General features: G+C 38.2%; 1 protein-coding gene across 1 annotated transcript; it reads left to right on the top strand.

The window, feature by feature from the left end:
• Positions 1 to 427: 427 nt before the first annotated feature.
• taf4b (TAF4B RNA polymerase II, TATA box binding protein (TBP)-associated factor) lies at positions 428 to 25540 on the top strand. Its single transcript, XM_067417104.1, has 15 exons — positions 428 to 1210; positions 1355 to 1494; positions 2113 to 2442; positions 2637 to 2750; positions 5335 to 5457; positions 5551 to 5640; positions 5838 to 6008; positions 6884 to 7007; positions 10322 to 10430; positions 10635 to 10804; positions 15825 to 15955; positions 19612 to 19737; positions 19825 to 19881; positions 20438 to 20554; positions 25248 to 25540. Exons 1-15 carry the CDS (start codon positions 607 to 609, stop codon positions 25377 to 25379), a joined length of 2538 nt encoding a protein of 845 aa, XP_067273205.1. The 5' UTR covers positions 428 to 606; the 3' UTR covers positions 25380 to 25540.
• Positions 25541 to 26154: the final 614 nt, after the last annotated feature.

The raw sequence follows: 26154 nt of genomic DNA, 5'->3' as shown, positions 1-26154 counted from the left end.
TTGAAAAATATAAATATTAATTCCCATATATGTGAATATATTGCCTAATGTATTGCATGACATTTTCCAATATACTGCAATATATTTTTGTTTCGTAAGGGTTGTTAGGATACTGGCAGGATTAATTGATGTTTTTCATTGGTGGGGAACCATAATAGATTTGAATGACCGAGTCAATTAATGCTTTTTAATCTAAACGTGATTTGGTACTGAAGAAACCATCTCATTTTCTGCCGTAGCCTAATAAATGCGGAAAAGTCTTGTTGCCTCGTGAACGATGCAGTGTTTTAGCGAATCATTTAAGTGAATCAATGACTCGTCACTCACACGCAAACCACACTCACTTAAATTGTTGCCACTGGCGTACCTGTAGGTGGCAACGTGCAGAAAGTGTCACTGGACCATGATTCAAAAGATTCGAATCCTTGGGATGAATCACAATTCCGTCACAAACAGAGAGATGGCCGAAACTTAAAATCCGTCGAGTGTTTGGTGCGTCCGTTCTTACATATCAATTTGATTATCCGAGCACATAGATGGAAAATCGTTTAAGGGTGATTTTCTTTACCAAATTATTCAATAAGCTATCACAAACGTAAGATAATAATGTCGGAAACATCGTGCTCAGCTAAATTAGACAATGACCACTCTAGTGCGCCAACAGAGAAAAGAGAAAGCAATGACGCGCAAACAAGCAACGCTGACGAGTCTTTGGAAACCGCATTAGATACGATAAGACACAAAGATTCAAACGCTAATGTTAAAACCACTGAAAACAGCAACCCAAATTCAGCTTCCCTTAGTGGGGAAGGAGATTCAAAGCCAAAGGCAGATTCAACAAACTCTGCATCTCAACGCCCTGTAACAGTTGCTGTGAATTCTAATACATCAGCTTCATCAGAACCCACCCCTAAGATCATAGCAGGCCCAGCACAGATCAGATCCTCCACACCACTGGTCGTAGGGGCCAGGGTAGTGACATCCAGTGTTAAGGGACCAGGGACTACCAGTTTGGCACTGGTTCCTCAGCCTGGAAGGGTGACTGTGAGCTCTGTGACTATAAGCCAGCCCAGAGTCACCACACTGACTACGGCCAAAGGGGCGGTCGTGACATTGCCAAGGATTTCAACCCCGTCACAAAGTGTCCCAATGACACGCACCTCTCAGACTGTGCCACTGCAGCTGCCTGCCAACTTCCAGGTCCCACAAGGTGTGTTGTTTCAGGATCTAATATTGTTTCGTGTCTTGGTCTAACTGGTGCACTCTAGCTGTAATACAATACACTTAACCATCATCAAGCCTACTTATCAGTCTTGGCAATATCTTACTATCACTCTCTCCCCTGCCTCTGAAGGAATGGTGTTAATCCGCAGTGACAGTGGGCAGTTGATGTTGGTATCTCAGCAGGCTCTGGCCCAGGCACAGGCTCAGGGAATGCTGCCAAAACCAGCCAGTGCCAATGCCGCTGCTATAGTTAGACCACCATCCTCACAGGTGTGTTATTTTGGTCGTTCTTTTTGACTGTTGGGTGTAGAAACAAAAGTGATATGATTTAGGATGTGGTTTTCAAACTGGGGTCTGCTGATCATCAGGGAAGGGAGTCCCAGAAAGAAAGAAAAAAAAGCAAATTAATTTTTTAACAATTATTTAAAAAATGCATATGCAGTTATGTAAAAAAAAAAAACTGAAATGTCACATTTTTTAAAGGTTATATATTACATTATAATTTTGTAATATTTGTAATGTTATAATTTCTCTATATTAACACAATTATATTTTAATTGTGTATTTATTTATACATTTTTGATACAAAATAAATATTTTCTAGATTCTATTTCAATCAAATATTTTAGGTCTACATAAATGTTATATAGGCCTAAAAGCTAATCAAGTTATAATGTCATGTCAATATCACGCTCACTATTTTCCACAGTGTAAATGGGTCTGCATGCATACAGGAAAACCTGAGGCGGCTTTCTCAAGGAAGATAATCATATTTGGCCGTCCCTGGCATTAAAATTGTTTGAAAAGCCATCATATAGCATATGTCACAAGCATTTTCTTTGCGAAATTACAGAAATGCACCCATTTATCTCATATCTTTTTTCACAGGCAACTGTAACCGCCACACCAATCATCAGAGTTTCTCTCCCACCTTCAAGTGCATCAGCTACTACAAATATTAAACCTAACCCCACTCCAGGGACTTACGTTCAGAAACCAGCCACTGCTACAGTGACTACTATATTCACACCATCATGTACAACAGGAACTACCATCATTAAACCAGCTGGTGTTATAGGGACAGCCGTCAGAAAGCCCAGCTCTACCATGGGGCCTGTTATCAAAGCCATGACTCCAAACAGCAGCACATCAGGGACCTTTAACCAGAGGACTAATTCTGTCACTGCAACTACCGTAATTAATACCACAACTGTAAAGGTATTACTCACGTTGGCTGCATCAATTATTGATCCAAACAACAAAACAACAAAAAATGATTCATACCCTGACTCCAGGGCAAGATGTTGACTGAAATGCATTGTTAGCTTTCCCTCAGTGATTTAAATAGAAATGTAGGTCATTCTGTGTCGCATTCATCTACCTAAACCTGTCTCTGCTTCATTTGTCTGCAGTCTGTGGGTAAAGGTGCTCTCTCCACCCAGGGTAATGCCCCACGCATGGTGTCTCCTAATGTACCAACCAGATCCAGCACAAACACGACGTCAACCCCAGTCACTGTTACAGCTGTAAGTTCATGTGTGAAGGGATGCATTGATATTAAAATTTGACTAATGCAGAAAAGCCGATAATTTTCATGTAATGTTTGATAAATGGCTTAATCTTTACAATAAGGTTCCATTTGTTAACATTAGTTAACTACCGGTACATTCATTCAGATGAACTAGCCATAAAAATAAGTCTAAAGCATTTATTAAAGGCACAATATGTAAGATTTTTGGATTTAAATATTCAGAAACCACTAAAACTTATAAATTACAGTATCCTAAATGTTTCCAAGAATCCAGAGAAATAAGCAATTTTAACTAGGATACGGACCGCGGGTCGCCTGTCAATGACATCATAGCCGCGTTACCCTCGAATTCCGGTTTTATTTTGTAGAAACCATGAAACACCAAAGACGCTTTAATTATTATGTGTTTTATTAGACAGGTGAGCAACTGTTTGGAGACTTTTCTTCAATAGATAACGAATCATTGTTATATAGCTCGGCACAGTAAGTCTTGTTGTTTAAATCTTGTGGGGTTTTTGGGGGGGGGGGGGGTTTTACCGCGAAGAGCATGTTTTACCATGCCTAATATCGATCTCTTACTGGGGTTTGCAACAAGTGTCTCATAGTAGCTTCTGAACGAACTCACAAAGTAGCATTAAAACATAACTTTCAACACACTCAAGTGTACAGTACAAGCCAAAAATTTGGACACATTACTATTTGTAATTTGCCTGCATTTTTATTTGATCAAAAATACAGATTTCTTTTAAATATTGTGATATATTATTATAATTCTAAATATTTGGTTTTCAATTTATTATACTTTAAATTATCATTTATTTCTGTGATGCAAAGCTGCATTGTCAGGATTGTTACTCCAGTATTTAGTGTCACATGTGACATCCAGTCTATCACATGATCCTTCAGAAATCATTCTAATATTCTGATTTATTATGAGTGTTGGAAACATGAGTATTATGAGTGTTGGAAACTGCTGCCTAATATATTTGATGAATAAAAGGTTCAAAAGAACTGCATTTATTCAAAAGAAATTTTCAAATAATATAAAACTCCTTTACTATCCATTTTTATCAATTTAACACATCCTTGCTGAATAAAATTATTGATTCATAATTTTTTTTTAAATGGCTGACCCCAAATGACTGACCAGTAATTTGTTGTTACAAAAGATTTCTATTTTTAAAACATTTGCTTTTTTTAATTTTTATTAAAATTTTATTAAAAATATTAAGCAGCAGAACTGTTTCCAACTTTGAAAATAAATCCTCATATTAGAATGATTTCTGAAAGATCATGTGGCACTGAAGACTGGAGGAATGATACTGAAAATTCAGCTTTGCATCACAAAAATAAATGATCATTTTAAGTATAATAAATTGAAAACCAATTATTTTAAATTGTAATAATATATCACAATATTATTATTTTTTCTGTATTTTTGATCAAATAAACTACTTTCAAAAACATTACAAATAGTAATGTGTCCAAACTTTTGGCCTGTACTGTATGTAATATGATAAAACAGCGCTGCATAACCGCTTGCCCAGAAAAAGCAGAAGCAATCGTCTGTGGCATAATTAAAGGTCTGCGAAATCAAGGCGTTATCAAGCAATGCCTTTGTTTTGAATAAGCGACCACTAGTGCCGAAAATTTTGTTAATATTAATTTTAATATTTACTAATACATTATTAAAATAAATAGTTGTATCTCTAAATATTAACTAACATTAACAAAGATTAATAAATACTGTAACAAATATATTGCTCATTGTTAGTAAATTTAGTTAATGTATTATCTAACGTTAACGAATGGGACCTAATTATAAAGTGTTATCAAAATATTGTATTGTCATTGTCTAAATAATCTGAAAATAATAAAGTAAAAACTTGAGGGTTTAGTTCACAGAAAAATGAAAATTATCCCATAATTTACTCTCCCTCAATCAATCCTATGTGTATTTGACTTTCTTATTTCAGCCAAACACAATCGGTATCCTGGCTCTTCCAAGCTTTATAATGGCAGTGAATGGTTTTTGAAGCTCCAAAAAGCACATCCATCCATCATAAAAGTGTTCCATACGGCTCGGGAGGCCGAATAAATAATAATTATAATAAATAAATAATTTATATATAATTTATTTATTATAATTATTTTAAGTATTTATTAGCTTCCCAGCCCAAAAAAAAAAAAGCTTGCTGTTTGGATTTAAATAGGCAAATCCTTAAGAGTCGAACTGGAGTCAAAGACTTTCAATGAATTTAAGCTCTGTAATCGGAGGTGCCGTTTCATGTGTGAAAAAGATTCTTCACGTCCCCCCACACCAATTCTTTCATAATTTGAGCCTGATGAATCTTGACATTGTCATCCTGGAATATGGCCATAATGTGTCTTTCTACATGGTTGTTTAAGAAATGAGTAGCTACACAAGTTAGAAGAACTGTTACCAAACATATGGTAGAAACATAATAATCACTGCAAAAATTATCCAATCATAGACTCTTAAGCATTTGCCTATTTAAATCCAGACAGGAATCTTTTATTGACTATTGGATTGAACCTTTCATTTGAATTATCATCAGGAGACCTTGGAGAATGTGAAGAAGTGTAAGAACTTCTTGGTCACCCTTATGAAGTTAGCATCAAGCGGAACTCGCTCTGCCAACATGGCCCAAAATGTCCAAGCTCTTGTCAAAGGCCTGCTGGTACGTCATTTTCTGCTTTCAAAACCAATGTATCGCGCATATAACAATACATGAAATGTTTAAATGGGCTTTTGTTTTCTTCTCTGCATGTAGGATGGGAAACTAGAGGCAGAAGAGTTCACTGAAAAACTCTACATGGAGCTCAAATCGTCCCCTCAACCATATCTAGTGCCTTTCCTGAAGGTGACGGCAGCTTCTTCATGTTTTAAACCCATTTAGAACAAAGTCAGATGGGTACATATGAGGGTACTGACCTCATTTTTGACCTGATTTTAAGATTAAATCTATTATCAGACCTTCACCGATCATGTATGAATGAGACGCAATCTCTTTGCTATGAGATAGATTAGAGATACTGATGCATTCATTCATTCTTTCAGAGGAGCCTACCAGCTGTCCGTCAGCTCACCCCAAACTCGCAGCTCTTCATTCAGCAGTGCACCCAACTCAAGCCCTCGGATTCAGCATCAGCCAAGGCCACAAACCAGAAGCCCACTGCGTCCGTCAGCTCCTCCCTCAAACCCAACCAGCCAACCAGAACTGCTCAGCTGGTAAACCCCAGCCCTTTTTTAGTCCCGGCAATGTCATTTATCACAAAGATGATTTCAGGGGTTTGCCTATATGAAATAACGCAAGAGTAATTCGATAATAAAGAAAACAAATGATCATTCAGTGTTGGTGTTTTCACCATGGAAACAAACCTGGATGTGCATAATGTTAATATGCAGATATGATTCATCAATAGTTAGAGTACCATATGGTGTCTGGAATTCAGGTATGTGTGTTTGGGGATCCTGAATACACCGTTTTGATGTTTTATGTAATAGTAGACTCGATAGACTGTGTGTATGTGTGTGAGAAAGAAACACTCTAATTTCACACTGTCCCCTTCCCAGCGTACTGGTTCATTTTTATGACAGCCTCTCTTCACTTTGTCTTCATTTCCTGGTTAACTCACCACCGCCCACGGTGTACAGGCTAATTCACTTAAAACCACCAGTATCCCACAAGCCCAAGCAGAGCCTAATTAGTTTTACACCAGAGACAAAGATGCATGAGTCTTACCCCATTTCGTACCAGGAATGTCATGTTATCATATTCAAATAATGTCATGATTTGTTTTTCTGTAATCTAATATCACCATTTTATTGGACGTCTTGATGGATTTCCACTGAAATACAGAAGCTCTTTCCCATATACCTGAATAGACTTTAGAGGTTTTGATTACTTCACAATCAGAAAGTGCTCTGAGGGTTTGCAGGAAGTGCTCCTGTGTAAAATAGCTCGTGCAATGTCCTCAAGGTGGACCAAACCGAGCATACCACCTTTGAATATTCTCATATGCATCATTTTTGCATCTTTGCTGCATTTATTTAGGAATATTATTTGCATGCTGATTTCTTATTGCCTTTGTTTTTACTTTCAGATGATCCAGCAACGTAAAGGAATAATCGTCAAACAGCCTTTGACATCAGCTCAGGTGGTCTTACCTGCACAGAAGCTAACTCAAGCCAAACAGATAGTCCTTCAAACCAGCACTTGCACAACAGGTATAAGCGATGCTTTTACAGAATTTTATTTAAAAGAAATATCTTATTCTCACTAATGTTGCATTCATTTGATTACAAATATTGTAATATTGTGTAATAGTATTAAAATTTTAAATATTGTGTGTATTTATATACTTTATTAGGTACAGCTCGCAATAACTTTTGCCTTCATTATTCGTGCCATAGATTCAAAAAGGTGCTAGAAACGTTCCTCAGAGATTTCAGTCTATATAGACATAACTTCATGCTGTTGCTGCAGTTTATCTGCTGCGCATCCATGATACAAATCTCCTGTTCCACCACATCCCAAAGGTGCTTTAATGGACTGAAATCTGGTGACTGTAGTGAACCCTGACATGTTCAAGAAACCAGTTTGAGATTATTTTAGCTTTGTGACATGGTGCATTATCCTGCTAGAAGTAGTCATCAAAAGATATGGGTGCACTGTTGTCATAAAGGGATGGATATGTTCAGCAACAATACAGGCTGTGGTGTTTAAAGATGCTCAGTTGGTAATAAGGGACCCACAAAGTGTAACTTGTATATTATATTCATTTATTACACACAGACTGATATATTCCAAATGTGTATTTCTTTTAATTTTGATGATTATAACTGACGACTAAGAAAAATCCCAAATTCAGTATCTTACAAAATTAGAATATTGTGAAAAGGTTCAATATTCAAGACACATGCTGTCACACTCCAATCAACTAATTAACTTAAAACACCTGCAAATGGCTTTATATGGTCTCTCAGTCTAGTTCTGTAGGCTGACTTGACAGTTGGAGGACAAGACACAAAAGGTCATTGCAAAAGAGGCTGGCTGTTCACAGAGCTCTGTGTCCAAGCACTTTAACAGAGAGGCAAAGGGAAGAAAAAGATGTGGTAGGAAAAAAAGGTGTACACGCCATAGGGATAACCTGGAGAGGATTGTGAAACAAAACACATAAAAAAATGTGGGGGAGATTCACAAAGAGTGGACTGCAGCTGGAGTCAGTGCTTTAAGAACCACTATTCACAGACATATGCAAGACATGGGTTTCAGCTGTCGCATTCCTTGAACAACAGACAGCGTCAGAAGCATGTCACCTGGGCTAAAGACAAAAAGGACTGGACTGCTGCTGAGTTATCTGATGAAAGTAACTGAGAGTGCTGTACATGGTCATGTTTTTCATTTTCATACTTTTCAGTTGGCCAAGATTTCTAAAAATCCTTTCTTTGCATTGGTCTTAAGTAATATTAAAATTTTATGAGATACTGAATTTGGTATTTTCCTTAATTGTTGGTTATAATCATCCAAATTAAAATATATAAACATTTGAAATATATCAATCTGTCAGTAATGAAGGAATATAATAAACAAGTTTCACTTTTTGAATAGAATTAGTCAAATAAATCAACTTGTTGATGATATAATTATATGACTAGCACCTAGCGATACTATACTAAGTAAACTTATACAGGGCACAACATTAAAGGTCCAGTTCTTCGCAATTCCATCTTTCAAACTTCAGTTAGTGTGAAATGTTGCTGTTAGAGCATAAATAATACCTGTAAAATTATAAAGCTCAAAGTTCAATGCCAAGCGAGATATTTTATTTAACGGACTTCATAGAACAAGGAAACGCGAAACATGAACTCATGTTATATTGCACACTGTAAACATAATCAAAGCTTCGAAAGCATGCGAAGAACGGGACCTTTAATCTTTGTCATGTGCTTGTCCTTCAGAGAAGTAAATTATTTGAAACAAAATAGGATTTTTGTGTTGTAATTATAATTTATTCTGAAGCAATATTCTCATCAGTGTTCTATCAGCTTTGACATCTTATTAAATGCATGTTTCATCTTTCATTTTAAAATTAATATCAATTAATTCAATTAGAATAAAAAGAAACTATAGGGCTGTTACCTATCAAATTAAATAATTTACACTGAAAAATTACAACTCCATTAAATAATGTTCTGAGGTTGTTTTAAATATTTTTGAATATACAAATAAGAAAGGTCGGAAAGAATGATGAAATATGAAACTAAACCGCCAGTAGGTGGCATAAGTTAGTCATTCAAGAATGAGACCATTGAGACTAAAATCATTCCTCAAATGGGTCAATGAATCTTTGACTCAACCGTTTCTTTCAAAACGCTGAGTTGTTCAGTAATGAAAACACGGTTGAGCTGTGTGATGCGCTATTGTTCTGCTGTGATCTTTGGAACTATTTTTGCTAGTAAAACATCACAAGAACAATCAATATCGCATCTGAAATGTATTGAACTGTTATATTGAATCTGTCACATTTTATATTATGACGGTATTCAGGAAAACAGTACTTTTGGTCGTGTAATGTTGCTAAATTCTATCATGGGTATTAAAAATTATATACGGGGAAGACATGGGCTAATGGTTAGAGAGTTAGACTTGCAGGTTCGATTCTCAATACTGGCAAAAAAATGACTGAGGTGCCCTTGAGCAACGCACCTAACCTCCAATCGCTCGAGAGACTAGAGTAAATGGGTGGAGCTTACAACTTGTTTACTTTGTGCCTAATGGGTGGAGCTAGAATATCCAACCTCACCCTAACCCTACCAACAACTCAATTCCTCCACCCAATTTGACGGCTAGAGAGGTGGAGCTGGACGTCATTTGACTCTGCAGTGAGTATTACTTGAATCGCTCCCCATTGTGTGTCCATGGTACACACTGTATGTTCATTACTCCTAATGTGTGTGCACTTGGATTGGTTAAATATAGAGGACACATTCCGAGTATGTTACCATATTGGCCTTCACATGTCACTTACTTAATTCAAAATGTGGAGTTTTTATATTTTTTACCACAGTATGTTATCTGAGTTTTTGTGTCTGCTGTGGTCTTTTGTGTCGATTTCTCCACGAGAGCCTCAATAGCGCAACTTTGTTACTCTCAGGAAATTATAAATATTATTGTTATCCACTATCAATCGCCGCTTACATTAAATTAAATTAAATCAGAATCATTCTTGTGTTTTGGTGATTCCTTTTTTTTTTTTTTTTTTTTGTTATTGACATTTTTAAACAGGCTACTTGTCCGGTCAAGCAAGCAAAAATTGTCTTTTACTCGCACCTTCAAAAAAAAAAACGCAAGCGTTAATTTTGAGCCCTGTTATATAGGCCTATGTAAGTATAACTTTATGTGAACGTTTTATTGATTAAAGCTCAATACACTGAAAGACTTGGTGAGCTTTTATTACTTTTATGTTTCTTTCACCTCCAAGTGTCCCAATTCATTTTGAGCTGATAAAAATATCTGTATTTTTATTCTGTCCCCACAGGTGCTGTTGTGCGGCAGTCCATCCTTCAGGCGTCTAAAACACACTTTTCCCAGCTGGCCCTTCCAGCACAGGCACACGGCTTCAAGGACAGCACCTCGGGCTCTTTCCGGTAATAGCTCTGACTTGCGGCCATTTCCTGCTTCACAGAGGGTGAATGTGCATATTGGTTCTTTATAGGATGAATGTGAGAGAAGGCAGTCATGTCGCTGTAGATTCAGATTTCCAGATGAATTCCAGACACTATTTGCATATTAATTTTAAGACAAAACAGTGATGTCATATTCTTCCATTTTCTTGTCTGACTTTCATTTAGAGATGACGATGACATAAATGATGTGACCTCCATGGCCGGTGTGAACCTGATTGAGGAGAACGCTCGTATTTTGGCCTCTGGCTCCGAGCTTGTGGGATCGGTGATCCGCTCCTGTCAAGAGGAGCCCTTTTTACTCCCATCAGCCCTTCAGACACGAGTGCTGCGCATTGGTAACTTCACCAAATCCATTCAATTAGACACACACATTATTTATATAAAACACTTAATGTATGCACTTAAAATGTATACATTAAGTGAACACATTAAGTAAACTTTACAATGTTTGTAGAAGACGGAATAACCAGATTAATTTGCTGTTGGCGGTTGTCATGACAACCAGTCTTGTTGTATTTTAAGGCCAATTCACACTGCACTGACAGACACAGACCAACGCCGACAGTCACCAAATTACAGCAGCCTGTCACTTTTCAGACATTCTGATTCAGCATGTTCAGTTGGTGAAAACAAGCGCCAACTAGCCTGACAAGCCAGACCCACATCAGGATGTTTGGTCTGGAAACTCACCATAGACAGGGCTCAATACGAGGGGCGGGATAAACGGTTGTCTTTCAAACACCCTCTGCACACGATAGGATAGCGCTACAACCAACCAGAGCAACGAATGTAAAACAGAGCTTGTTGATAGATTAAACATTCGTCATATCCGGTCGGCAAAACTCCGAACACATCTTTCCTTTTTAAGAATGACTTCAGTGCCGTTCTTTTATCAGATAAAAGCTTAACTCCAAGTCTTCCAGAGTCGCGGTCAAAGCTGATTCGAAAGACCGCCGTTCGCCAGTTTCTGTGTTTACTAGAAGCATGCAAGCGCAACTCAGCCGTCATAATGTTAAGCCCCGCCCACCGACTCTACACACGATGTGATTGGCCCGACCAGAGTTTGGCAGCTCAGAAGGGTATTGAGAGATGCTAGACGACACTTGCGGGCAGATTAGATTTGCTGCCGCTAGGGTGCGTCTAGATTTCTAGGCTAAGCTCCTACAGACTTAAGGCCCTTTCACACTGGACGCGATTTTGACGTGCAAATAATTCGCGCGATGGTTTTTTCTTTCAATCAGCTGTTTTTGTAATGAGCGCTTCAACACCGAACGCGAATGTGCTGAGGCGAAAAAACAAGATTTATTTTTTTCGTTTCGATGTCGATTTTTTTTTTTACTCTAGCGGCGACAAAAACGGCTTAAACCAATCAAATAAAAGGAAACAAAGGTTCTGGAAATGTCCAGTTGATGTCACGAGCTATTCAATCAACTTTAACCTTTGCCAGGCATGGCATTTCTCATGAGATTACAACTGTAAGCTGTACAGCTGCAGCTGTGTTTGCCCACTGTATGATACAGACAGCAATTACTTAACTTATGAGTTAGTATAATAACTTATAACTTATAAGTTATTACCTTTTATAAATAGTTGATTTTTTTCTAAACATTGTGTCCGCGATTATGGAAAGTGAACGTGTTGCCATCTGTAGGCTACGTCTGTGGCACTGAAATGTTTACATGTGACTCGACTGGAAACATCTGCTCGGATCGATTGATTCCCTGAAGTGCGCGGTTTGTCTCGTCAGATGCGCTGCCGTCTCTGGAGGAAATCCTCAAATTGTCCCACAGACTTTAGAAAGTAAGTGCAGAACCGGCCATGATAAAGTTTTTAGCTCCTGTACAAGATTAGCGTCCTCCCCTTCAGACTCTGTTCTTTAAGACTGGCTGCGCCCAAAACCTTCTTCTCGGTCCTTTAAATAAAATGAAAAGCTCGTCTTCACTGAATGAAGTGCCCGTGTTTTCTCAGCTGTCGCTGCGAATGTTTTGGAATGTTGGAGCTCTGAAACGTCGCAAATTCGTTTCGCGGCTGATGTGAATGGTTTTGACGCGAAATATTCGCATGCGAAATATTCGCTTATTCGTTACGCTTTTTCGTTACGCGTCCGGTGTGAAAGGACCTTTAAACTGCAATTCATCGACTAGCCACTAGAGTGGGTGATGGGTGATGTCACGGAGACTACATCCATTTTTTTTTACAGTCTATGGGAAAAACCAGGCTCAGGCTCATTTCAAAAGTTCGGCCAATTCCGTCTCCTTATATATTTGTCTCTTATTGACTATTGTGGAAGTGCTGACGTAATCATAGTCGTAGTCATCCCGATTTAAAATCCTAAATCCAGTTGCCACACCCTGACATTTAGACAAGCAGGGGAAATAAACAGGTCATGATGCTGCTCGTTCTGCTGCAGCTTTGAAAAACAAATTTTAAAAGCCTATCGTGTGTCCTAACCAGATGCGATGCGATTTTCAGCGGCAAACCAGACTCGACCCGAGATCAGTCAATCAAAAATCACAGCCAATGAGAAGAGCATGTAGGTGGGCTCTCTCTCTGCAAGCGCACTGACTGCATTACAAAAGGAAATGCATTAGTACAATATCGAATTGCATACTGAATGACTGAAAAAATATTTTTTTGTCATAGAATGCACTTGTTTGTTCACCTTGAGTTGACAGTTTGAACATTGTTGTTTCCTTTAATTGATTTTTAAGTCCTGAGGGGAATTATCCATTGTTGCTTTCAGTAAGGCTATGTCTATAAAGGTCACAAAAAATTATTCAAACTCACTTTAAATTATTTTTACTTTATATAAAGCATATAATCTGGACATAATCGGCCACAACGCACAGAAATAAAAACTTTTTGTAAAATAGCACCTGGTTAGTGCAAAAACATTTAATATTTAATCTTTTTTCTCACATCGTGTTTGGTTAGGACACCGTGAAGGCTTATAGGCTGTTTTAGTATCTGTTTGCATTGGAGTTTTTTATTGTTGATAAGTCTGTTAAGTTCTTTTAGTGGATTTTTGTCCACATTTTGTTTAGATATATTGTGATTATTTGCGAATGTCCTTATTGTATGGCCAGAAGAACTCATGCAATACCCCAGGTTTTTGTGAAACAGCGCCATTGGCATGGAGTTTTTTTTTTTTTTTTTTTTTTTTTTTTTTTCTTTCAGAATGTCAGGAGGGGATAATCAGGCATAAATCCGCCCAAAAGTCCTGTAGTCTGAGCTTAAAGGTATAGTTCACCCAAAAAGAAAAAATCTATCATTAATTACTTGTTCGCAACGTTCCCATCCCGTTATACCTTCGGAATACAAATGAAGATATTTTTGATGAAATCCAAGAGGTTTCTGAACCACCCATAGGCAGCAATTTAAGTACCACTTTCAAGAACCAGAAAAGTAGTAAATACATCGTTAAAATAGTCCATATGTCTCAAGTGGTTCAACCTTAATGTTATGAAGTGGCGAGAATATTTTTTGTGGAACAGGACGAGGGTGAGTAAATAATGACAGAAATTTCATTTTTGGTTGAACTAACCCTTTAACACAGTGGTCTGACAAAACCCGACAAACTGTCTGTAGGTGTTTGTAATGCTGTGTGAAATGACCTTATGTTAAGTATGAGAATGATAATAATTAAAAAGCCTTAAGGGGGGGGGGGGGGGTGGAATGCTGTTTCATGCATACTGAGCTTTTTACACTGTTAAAGACTTGGATTCCCATCCTAAACATAAACAAAGTTTCAAAAACTAATGTTGGACGTTTGATGGAGTATTTCTGTGTCAAAAATACTCCTTCCGGTTTCTCACAAGTTTCGGAGAGTTTTTTTCGAGTATGGGTCGGCTTGACGTTAATAGAGCGGAAGGTCCTTGTATGGGCCGTACGGGCTCTTCTCCCGGTAGGGTGCGCGTGCGCGTGTGACTAGAGCGAGAGAGGAAATGCACGCCCAATAAACACTCCGCACTGCGCTCCACTTTATTCCTATGGGTGACATCAAGCGACTTCAGCGCTTCAGCACAGCATTCCGGAAAGGCAGCGCTGCATTTGAACCGATTTGAACGCAGAAATGATGGGAAGCTTCACAACAATGCGTCGCAAAGTGGATTTCCACGGTCACTGCTGACACAGGACTTCACCAAATCATACCAAAGAAGTGTGTTTTTGACGTAGCGGTCCCAGCGATAAAGGTTCGGTAAAGAGAGTCTAACAGTGAGAAAAAGAAGCATAAGAATCTTAATGCATTACTTTTTCAGTAATTTTGCAAATGTTTCAATAACATTCCTGATGGTCGTTCTCCTCCGTGTTTTGCTGACCTCTCTCAGCTATAGCGTTCGCTGTTTTGATTGTACGTGAGTGTATCTTTACTGAAAGTGATATCGCATTTCCCCCCCATCTCTGTTTGTCAAAGTCTGTTCACCTCCCTCAGCTCTGCCTCTACGGCATGCATCCTGTCTGTGTTTTTTTAGGGGCATATGTTGTGCTGTGTTGTGACACACGGGTGCAGTCTCTGTCTTTGATCAGTGGTATCTCTGACGAGCCTGTTCTGCTTAATCAGTATGCTAATGACTGCCGAGCCGCGCAAAGTTGCCAGAGTGGCAGGAATCCACTCTGCTGCACTGATCAAAAAAAGCGTCGGAACAAGGGAGAGAAAGGACGACAGAGGCAGAGGGAGGGAGAGAGGGAGATAGCCAGGAGGTAGGGGGAGTCGTGCGGAGGAGGAGGAGACGAAAAGAGAGAATGTGGAAATGAAAGAGACAGGCTTGGCCTCGCAGGAACTCAGTCCGCATCAGCAGAAAGGGCAAAAATGAGATGGAATTGGAGTGTTTGCAGATGTCTGTCTACTCGGCAACCGTAACAGACCAACAGGAACAAGGCATGTCTGACATTATGGAAATGTGAATACAATATAAACAGCAGAGGAAAACAACAAAATCGCTGGATTCCAGCTCGATGAAGACATTTGTCTCTAATTCTACACTATTTCTGTCAGGCCGTAAATGGGTCTGTTCAAATGCTGAATTAGAGTGAGATTCATGTGATTCCTTGAGGAACTGTGATTTATCAGGCCCACAGCTTGATTTAATTCATTCCACAGCACATTTTTTTCAGTTTCCATCTGGGCCTGGTAATTACCCGAGTAAGATTTATTGACTGAATTTGTCGAATGAGTTTTAGGAATGTTTAGATACAGTTCTGAAATGTATTACTATAACACTGAATCTTCTTGATTCTATCTCCAACAGTTCTAGATTGAACCACAAACGTTTTGAATTAGAATTTGAAATGAATTGATGAATCTGGTATCCAATAGAGAGCGCTTCTCACATCCTTAAATGTGTGTGTGCATAGGTGGTTCTTTGAGCATCACAGAGGTCTGTCCTGATGTACTTGAGTTGCTCTCTCTGGCAACACAAGAGAGACTTCGAGACCTGCTGGAGAAGCTAACCGCTGTGGCACAACATCGACAGATCTCTTATAAGGTATAAATTTACCTATAGCACACAGTAGACAATACTGAGTTCTTTGAGAATTTCTAAGTAAAGCTTGTTTCATAATAAAGTCAACATTAAATCCAATCCTTATGAATGGCAGTAAAGCCAGATTATTATTGGGAGATGAGAAGGTCTGTGGTAGCCTAGAAATCTAGACGCAAATCTAATTCCAACTTCATCTTGATGTGGGTCTGGCTTGTCAGACTAGGTCTTTGGCTCTTACATTGGAAAAAGCGTAACGGCTAACTTGGATCCAGTGAGGCACTTCAGCCTATCGTATAATGGCAGTGACGTCAGTGGCAAGCGCTCAGAGTCAGTTACAGTTTCCACTACACATCAGAAATATTAAAAGAATTTCTAGAGGTACCAATAATTGTGGCCAACATGCATTGGAGGACCATTTATTTGCGTTACACGTAAGGATTAGCTCGTTCGTCTTTATAGTAACTAAAATGCATTTGTAAATTAATTGTTGAATTCTGGACGCCATAGAAAGAATTAATTTATTTATTAAAATTTTGATTTTTTTTTAACCTTCATACATTAAAAGTGTTATAGCATTATTCGGCAAGCATAGCAGTCATAAATCAGTACAGTTCAAGTCTAATTTATTTGTTGAAATATGGAAGCCATAAAGAGGACACACAATTTTATTTTAAAAAATGTAACATTATAATACAATATTTATAATTAAATTATTCATTTTCCCTTCATTGATTAAAGTGCATTATATCAGCATCACAGTGCATGACATTCATTGTCATTTCAAGTCGTATTATAATTGGTAAAACCTGAATGCCTATTTTCTTTAGACAATATACAATATGGCTCAATATTACACAACGCTGTTTAGTAAATGCTTCTACATATTTGCTGGTGTTAATGCTGTAAATGAGTTCTACCTGTCGCACATTCCCAACTCTGCATTTTCTATAAAAAAAATATAATTTTATGATGGTAACATCTGCATATAGATCCCAACGAAAGTATTGTTTAATGTGAAGCATGCTGAAGATTAGCGTAGTTCGTTCAGCATTGTGAAGCCTCTCCTCCACCGATATCCATTAAAAAACAACCTCTTGTCTCCTTCCCTGCGTACTGCCAAACCTGGAGCGTTAGCTTTAGCCGTTACGCTTTTTTGGCTAAAGGTTGTAGGCTTGCCTTCAAGAAACTTTGGCAAAGTGACACAACTGATGCCGTAGGTCACGTGACAATGACAACATGACAGATGTACAGTGACCTCCAATAATAATGGCACGCTTGGTAAATATGAGCAAAGGCAGCTGTGAAAATAAAGGACTGTTCATCCTTTTGATCTTTCATTCAGAAAATTCTAACCTTTTATTGAAGTAAAACAATTGAAAATTGGGGGAAATCTTATTTCGAAATAAATGTTTTTCTATAGTTCATATTGGCCACAATTATTGCCACACAATTATTGCAACGTGCTTTCCCTGTTAAGATAACAGCTTGAGTCTTCTTCTGTAATGCCTGATGAGTTTGGAGAACACCTGATGTCATACAAAATCTCTCCAGATCCTTCAGATTCACAGGACGGTGTTGGTGCTTCTTCTCTTCAGTTCACACCACTCATTTTCTCCAGGGTTCGGGTCAGGGAACTCGGACGGCAATGGCAAAAGTTTCATTTTGTGCTCATTGACACATCTTTGTGTTGATTTTGATGTTTGTTTCAGATCCAACATGACCCATTATAAGATTTCTAGCAGAAGCGGTCAGGTTTTAATTTTTTTATCTGTTGGTATTTGCTAGAATCCATGATACCATGTGTCTGAACATGATGTCCAGCAAAAAATAAAAAATAAGAGGCCCACAACATTAAAGATCCAGCAGTATATTTAACCGTGGGCATGGGATACTTTTATACCCGTTTCCATCTGGTGGGTTTGCTGCCAACAAAACTTTTTGTGTTTCATCTGACCACAGAACCAGGTGCCTTTTCAAGGTCAAGTCATGTCTGACAACTGAAAATACTGGAGTTTGGTTTTGGATGAGCGAGGATGATTTTTCTTGAAATCCTCCCAAACAACTTGTGGTGATGTAGGTGCAGTTCGATTTTTATTTTTAGTCTTTCTGACCCCAAGACTCAACTAATCTCTGCACTTCTTCAGCTGTGATCCTTGGAGAGTCTTTGTCCTCCTCACCGTGCATTAGGACGATATAGACATAGACACGTGTCCTCTTACAGGCAGATATGTAACCTCTTCAGTTGATTGGAACTTATCAATTATTGCCCTGATTATAGAGAAATTCCAATGCTTTAGATATTTTCTTACAGCCACTTTCTATTTTGTGAAGCTCAACAATCTTTTGCTGCTCATCAGAACTATATTCTTTGGTTTTACTCATTCTGATGGCTTATAAAGAGAATTTGGCCTTTTTGTTTCCTCATATTTATACCCCTGTGGGAAAAAAGTCATTGCTGCATAATTCAATTCTTAATCACCCTGGTGTGCTAAAAAAAATGTACTAATGAACGATAATGTATTTCAGAGATATTTTACTCATAAAAAATTCTCAGGGTGACAAAAGGTTTTTTTTCCAATGCATGTCGGCCACAACTATTATTTCATAAAGAGAGTTTCCTCCCACTTTCATTCTTTTACTATAATGAAAGTATTTTTTTTAATGAAAGATGAAAACGATAAATTACACAGATTTATTTTCACAGCCGCCTTTGTTCATATTTACCAAAGGTGCCAAAAATAGTGATAGGCTCTGTAGTACGTTCAAATTACATTTATACAACAAACACAAAAGAAGAGTTTTTAACATTGTCAAGTAAGTACTTATTGTGCAGCATATTTTTCCCCCTGATCTGCAATATGGAAGTAAAATCGTTAAAGGTGCACTATGTAGGATTTTTGCAGTAAAATATCCAAAAACCACGAGGCCAGTGTTCAATTGAATTCTTACAATATCCCAATTGTTTCCAACTATTTGTTAATTGTGAAAAAATTGCTATTTTAACCAAGGAGCCGGGACGTCTGAGGGAGTCGCCTGTCAGTTTCATCATCTCTGCGTTACCCTCGGTTTCCGGTTTTATTCTGCAGAAACGCTTTACTCTTTGCAGTGTGCAACAAGTGTCACATTAGCTGCTGAGCAAACGCACAGAGTAACGTCATAGATACATTTAAGTGTGTTTAAAATGATGTTACTATGATAAACAGAGCTGCGTTACCTCATACTCATGACCGGAAAAACAGAAATGGCACCTGCGCCTGGGTCCCGTCATAATAAAAGTCCCACTGCTCGCGAGCCGTGTGTTTGCTTAACAATTGCTCCAGCGGCCTTGCTCAGCTCCACAACACTCGGTCCTACTCTGCGTCATACTACAGTAACGTTAATAACCACATCTATGAACATGATTTCTGCCCGAGGTCTATCCCGATTCTTTTCCACCGGCTGTGAGGTGAAGACCACATGTCTCAAGATTCTGAGCTCAAACCTGGCATCATCAAAGTACATGTTTGTTTTGAATAAGCGCCCTCTAGCAGACGGAAAACTTACATAGTATAGATTTAAAGCTATTGTTTAAAGTTGAACTGATATTAACCATATAGTCTCAAATTTTGTGTCTTGTAGGATGCTAATGTTTTGCTGTGGTGTGTGTTGTCTGTGTTGAGGATGATTGGCGCTACAGTCAGACCAATGACACACGCTCTCAGCTGAAGTTCCTGGAGCAACTGGAAAGACTGGAGAAACAGAGGAGGGAGGAAGAGGAGCGAGAAGCATTGCTCCGCATTGCCCGAGTAACTAGCAAACTCAACAAAAGAGAGAAAAAATACCAGTAATCTGTCTCCATTTTAAATGTACCATTTTTTCCTCTTTGCACGTAGAGTCGCGCAAACAGTGAAGACCCAGAGCAGCAGCGTCTGAAACAGCGAGCCAAAGAGGTAGAAGGATTTCTGTGTGTTTGTTTTTAATAAAAATACATACGTCCCTCCTCCACAACCTGTTTTTCATTCCTTCTGCTCCCTTGTATAGCAATGAGAACGATCAATACTCTTCATAAAGTCCCATTTGTGCCCCACATAGACAAATCCGCACACATACATACACATACCCTGGAGACAAAGCTCTCTAATTGGGGGCTCATTTTAATTGAGTCTAATATTGGGTCTGGAATTGAAGCCTGGGGCTAAACAGGGAACAGAATGTAATGAAAGCCCCCTGGATGAGTTGTGTGTCTGTTTACAAGGTAACGCTCATCTACTCGTGTGTAAGAGAGCACGTAACATTTGTGTTTTCGCTCAGGCCTTTCACTTGGGTTCTTTGTCATAGGTTATCAGTAAAATCAATAGAGCTAAAATGAAAGATTCATCACCAATAACAGCTTTCCGTTTTTTTTCCCAAACATTCCACGTGGATTTGGGTGAGCCAGTGGAAATATTGATTGTGTTTTTGAGTGCCTGTCAAAAGCAAATTCTCTCTTTTTCCTTGTTTTTTTAGATGCAGCAGTTGGAGTTGGCACAGATGGAGCACAGAGATGCAAATTTGGCAGCGCTGGCAGCCTTGGGGCCCCGTAAGAGGAAACCTCTGGAGGCTCCCGGCTCAGGGGCCAACCAGGTATCTGCACATGTCTATACAACCACCCTTGTGTGTTTGTGGCTTTCCCTGTATACCTTCTTCATACTTCACTCTGTGCCAGATGAGAGGAAATGGTTGCATATGCGTTGAAAATCACTCGCATGCATAAACATTTTTGGATTTCTGGCTGTATTGAGATGAGTTGTGGCATTTGTTAAGTACACATGGAAGTCTTCCTGTGTGGCCATATGAAATTGCACATTTGCTTTTAAATATTTTTTTGCTCTTAAATATAACTCCTTTAGGAAGGGATATATATATATATATATATATATATATATATATATATATATATATATTCATTCCCTTAAGTATATATAAAATGTTATTTCTTAAGCGCTCCATGTTTGATCTCTGAACATGACCTCTGACTTGGCAAAAAATTCTCCACATATCACTTTTTTAATGCATTAAAAACAGTTAAAGCTACACTGTGAAAATGTATATGACCAGCCAGTGAATATTAGTTTCGGTTCCTCTCAATTCTGATTTCGTTTTAACTCCGACGGTGGCCGGTTTAGTCCAAGATTAACATGGTAATCCCCCTCTTCACATTCGACACGGTGCCATCGAGTGTTAAAACGCGAAAGGCGAAGCTTGAATTTATGGGTATGTCCCTCTTTGGCTAATGTACTTTCAAGATGGAGCGGCAACATGGCGACCGGCATTCGAACCCCTCACCTGTATGTATTTTCAATGGCATATTATAAACTTACAAGAATACTTTATTACTTGAAGTAAATATACATTAATGAGCAAATATATTTTTGAAAGAACTAAGTGTTTTTAGCTAAGAATAAACTAAAAAAGTTACACAGTGTAGCTTTAAATAAATGCTTTAACGGTGTTACAAAAGTTAAAAGTTAGTTATTTTTAACTTTCTATTCATCAAAAATCATGGAAAATCATTGATAATAAGAGCAAATCATCATATTAGAATGATTTCTGAAGGACCATGTGACACTGAAGTAATGATCATGGAAATTCTACTTTTATCACAGGAATAAGTTACATTTTAAAGTATATTTAAATAAATAAATAAAAATTATTTTGATTAAATATTCTATTTATGTTTCATAATATTAATGGTTTGACTGTATTTTTTGATCAAATAAATGCAGCTTTGGTGAGCATAAAAGATTTTAAAAATCTTACTCACCTCAAACTTTTGAATGGTATTGTGTATGACTAAAGGGAAGGACTTAACTCAATGTATAATATACCATGTGTTATTGTTCGTGATTTTATGAGATTTATAAGAAAAAAGGGATAAGGAAAGACTGAACAAAAGACCAGAGGATTGTATGTTAGTTTAGTTTAAATAGTTTTTACATTTGTGAATTCCTTTTCCTTTAGGCAGAGAGGAATGCTAATAAGCGAAAAGATGGTTTTGAGTTTTTGTGTGCTTAAATTACACAGGCCTTTAGAACAAAAGCCCCTGTGCCTGGGGAAGTTTAGTATTTGCCTCTTTTTGAGGTTTCATCTCCGTAGTAGAATAAGCATCTCTATAAAGAGCCAGTGCAGTTGGCAGGAAAACAGTGGAAGGTTAAAAAACTCCAACCTTGTGTTTCAAAAGTTAAATTGTCTGCAGCAGCATTTATTTTATAACTGTCTATATTTATATGCCTAAATATTTCTCTTTATTATTCTGTATTTTTTTATTCCAGAATTCATGTGAGTTTGTTCTGATGATAGAATGATTTCTCAAAATATAATTCATTCAGTCTAGCTCCCCTTGTGAAAAAGAAGAGTGCTTTTATTGTATCAGTTGTTCACTTGTAGTGTACTTTGTCTTAAAAGTAAATTTAAAATAACTGTACTTTTAGATAATATTAATTAAATAAAAGGCCACTTAAGTTTACTTAAAGGGTTAGTTCACCCAAAAATGAAAATTCTGTCATCATTACCCAAATGTCGTTCGACACCCGTAAGACCTCCGTTCATCTTCAGAACACAAATGAAGATATTTTTGTTGAAATCCGATGGCTCAGAAAGGCCTTCTTTGACACCAATGTCATTTCCTCTCTCAAGACCCATAAAGGCTCTAAAGATGTCGTTACAAAGCCCATCTCACTACAGTGGCTCTACAATCATTTTATGAAGCGACGAGTAGTTTTTGTACGCAAAAAAACCCAACAACAACTAAATAACGACTTGTATAGTGATGGGCTTAATGAATCAGCATATTGAGTCATGATTCGGATTGCGCGTTAATCCACTGAACTGCTGAAATCACGTGACTTTGGCGATCCAAACCGCTGAATCGATACAGTGATTGATAAAGCTCCGAAGCTTCAGGACGCAATTTCACATGCAACTTCATGCACCAGTCACAAGAATGTTTAAAGAGAAATGTCTGAGGATTTCAATATAATATAAGAGATAATAATATAAGAGAAGAGGAGCTTTTGAGTTTGTTGCCCAGCACTATTTATTTAAACTGCGAGAGGCATCAAAAGCTTATGCTAGTCCTACATCATACAATGCATCGGGATTTAAGCTTGGAACATACTCTGCAAGAACAAAGAAATTTGTTTGTTTTCTCGAGGTGGCAAGAACAAGAAAAAAGTTAATTCTGGCCAGTACATTTCATACTTCACGAAAACAGCAGGTGCCAATCATCTGCGTTTCTCCGCATTAACCACGCACTTTAAATGTCTGACCAATCACACTACTTCTCGGACACCCGCAAGAAAAAGTTCTGTTCAGGCGATGTGTTGAGAATAAGCTGCGAGAACTTCCAAACCAGGGCTGCGAGAACAACACAGCCCTGGGAGTGAGAACTTTTTTTCTCTGTTCTTGCGGAGTATGTTGCAGCCTTTACTCTTTTGGCGCAAGTTGACTTGCGTAGGAAGTCTGTTGGAAGCTAGTTATTTTTGTTTACAAAGTTTTGAATATATAATTTTTTTCTTACACAAACACATTGCTTTGCTTCAGAAGGCCTTTATTAACCACCTGGAGTGTGGCTTTCTTTTATGATGGATGGATGCACTTTTTTGGGCTTCAAAATCTTGTCCTCCATTCACTGCCATTATAAATTTTTATATAACTCTGATTATATTCGTCTGAAAGAAGAATGTCATATACACCTAGGATGGCTAGGTGTAAATCATGGGGTAATTTTCATTTTTGGGTAAACTATCCCTTCAAGGAGTGGGAAGTCCTGAAAACGGACACTGAGGATGCTCTATTTCTTCTCAATACATGAGTAATGTTGGTTTTGCTGGGTTTCATGGAACTAAGATACGCTCCCTTAATCTTGTCTCGTTTGTAATATATTAGTTACTTGGACTATCGTGTTATGTAGGGAGCTGTTCATAAAAATGGTGATTGTTTTTTGGGATGGAACGGATGACTTCGCCATCGAAGGAGTAGAGGAGCTAAATAACAATTAGACATTCGACCTGAATTATCATAGTAACAAATTGCATTTTACTAATTGATGACATCATGCCCTCGGGTGGCAGGCACAGCAGATTCTGCCATAGTCGTTGCCTGTGTTGCAAAGCGTGTACGTGAATGTGGGGGCGGAGGCATCAAGATTGGGGTGTGATCCTTTTGGCTAGGGTTTTGCTGATTTAAATAGCAACAGCTAGACCAAAAGTAGCTTACTGACGACATGTCCTGTGCCGGCCCCCGTAGCTTCTCTATGTGCTTCGAAAGGGAGGGGGGAGCGTTGGTGGTTGCAATTCCCAACCTCGCTGCTAGATGCCGCTTAACCCTTTAGGCGCCAGAGTTTTTTTTCCTAAAACGGTCGATTGTCATCTTAATTTCAAAAAGCTTTATCTTAAAAGTAGTAAAAGATAGAAACTTTCTGTAAATTAGAGAAATATTAAGGATGACCCGAAGTTTATGTAGGGATTACATTTTTCCATCTAATTTGCATATTACGATGTCATAAAGTGGTGGCAATCTTGGATTATATAATTTTCATGAAAAGCCACATGTTTAAATGATAAAATGCAGCACTTCTTTCCCCCAAAAATGTCCCTCACCTTCTGTGCAATATTGCACAATACTGAATGTTCAGGTAAATAGTAAAAATAGTTTCACTTTCAGAATCACCGTCATCTCATATTTCCCTTCAGAATCAGGGTCCGCGAATACAAGACCCAACACTTCATTGTGGGTAAGCTTTATTGATGCCATTAGAAAATAATAATAGTAATAATAATCTAATGCAAATTCTCGCTGACATCGACAATGCTCTGATAAAACGGCTCACTCGCACACCTGCTCCGCTTTTGTTTGCACTGATCAATGTGCTCTTGCTTGTAGAGTTTGTAAAGAATCACAAAACTCTGTTTGTAAAAAATGTTTTTATGAGTCGGGGATGAAGTATGACATGTCTACCATCTAGTGGAGGGGAGGTTGAATGAAATTTGACACCCTATTATTTGACAAAACCGGCCGTTTTATTCAGTGCCGCATCTTGTTGAGTAAACTCGACCATGGTGCCTAGAGGGTTAAATTCACACAGTGCACCTCTAAGTGCGAACTGCATGTAAAGTGTATTTTTTAGGCTACTTTATATACACTGAAAACTACTTTTTCACAAGGGCTGTGGAACGATAGCAAGCGAGTGCTGCTAATCCTTTGTCATTACCCATTTCTAGACTAGGAAAACCCCTGTGCGCCTCAAGAAACTCATTCCTTGTGTCTGTCTGCTCAGTTGTTAGGTTCATATGGGCAGTTTGCTACTCGAGCACCAATTCGGGTCACTTTGAGAGATCTGACCTTCTGCATGGAGCAAGACCCCACGTTTAGACACAGTCTCATGCTTTATAAAACGTTTCTTGGTTAGATAACCACACAAACACAACTTCTGAGGTATGTTCTGTGTTTGAGCAAGTTCTTGAGATTTATATAAGACATTATTATTTAAATAGTTTTTTTTATTTGTTATAATTTTCTATTCCTGTTCTTGTTTTGATTGTTGAATGAAGTGTACAGACATATTGGCTGGTAAGGAAGCACAAAATAATTAATTAAAAACTATTAGCAAGCAACGGTTTGTGTGGGTATTTTATTATTTTAGGTTGTATAACTTTTATAATTTTGTTTTGTTTGTTGCTGGTACAGTCATGCTGAACTATTGTTGCACTTCGATTGGGGATTGCACAGAGGTCTGTGTATAAGCTCTAGGGCAGTGGATGCCCTGAACAAAGCTCGACTAACCAATCGCACAAATACTGCCTTAGGCAACAAAATCCACCAATCACAGCGAGACATTGGCAGAGACAACAATGCTGACCAATAAAAGCAGGGTATTGCATCAGAGCCCAAATCAGCTTGAGAATAACCAACCAATCAGAACATGCCAAAAGAACTAGAGCAGACCAATAGGAAGTACAAACAGCCAGAGGGTTTGAGGCTGAAAGAAACAGGACAATACATACCCTCGAGGACTCTTCTGCAACAAGATCAAGATAACTAGAGCCAAAATCAACAGATCAGGGGCAGGATGTCTCTTATGATCCACTGTTGACCAATCATAACTCTTAAATGATTTAAGCTGAGGTTAACTAAAGGGTAACTAACAATGACATAACTGACCAGGGTTTACCTCTCTTCATTAG

The sequence above is a fragment of the Pseudorasbora parva genome, chromosome 15, assembly GCF_024679245.1.
Source record: "Pseudorasbora parva isolate DD20220531a chromosome 15, ASM2467924v1, whole genome shotgun sequence".
NCBI lineage: Eukaryota > Metazoa > Chordata > Actinopteri > Cypriniformes > Gobionidae > Pseudorasbora > Pseudorasbora parva.
The sequence above is the reverse complement of the archived record's forward strand: the minus strand, read 5'-3'. Positions and strand labels throughout refer to the sequence as shown.

What these genes read in the sequence shown, in the direction of transcription:
- taf4b (XM_067417104.1), top strand. Translation starts at nt 607, where the DNA reads ATGTCGGAAACATCGTGCTCAGCTAAATTAGACAATGACCACTCTAGT. An exon ending in CAACTTCCAGGTCCCACAAG is followed by an intron (nt 1,211 to 1,354) that starts GTGTGTTGTTTC and finishes CTGCCTCTGAAG; the next exon opens with GAATGGTGTTAATCCGCAGT. An exon ending in CATTGCTCCGCATTGCCCGA is followed by an intron (nt 19,738 to 19,824) that starts GTAACTAGCAAA and finishes CTTTGCACGTAG; the next exon opens with AGTCGCGCAAACAGTGAAGA.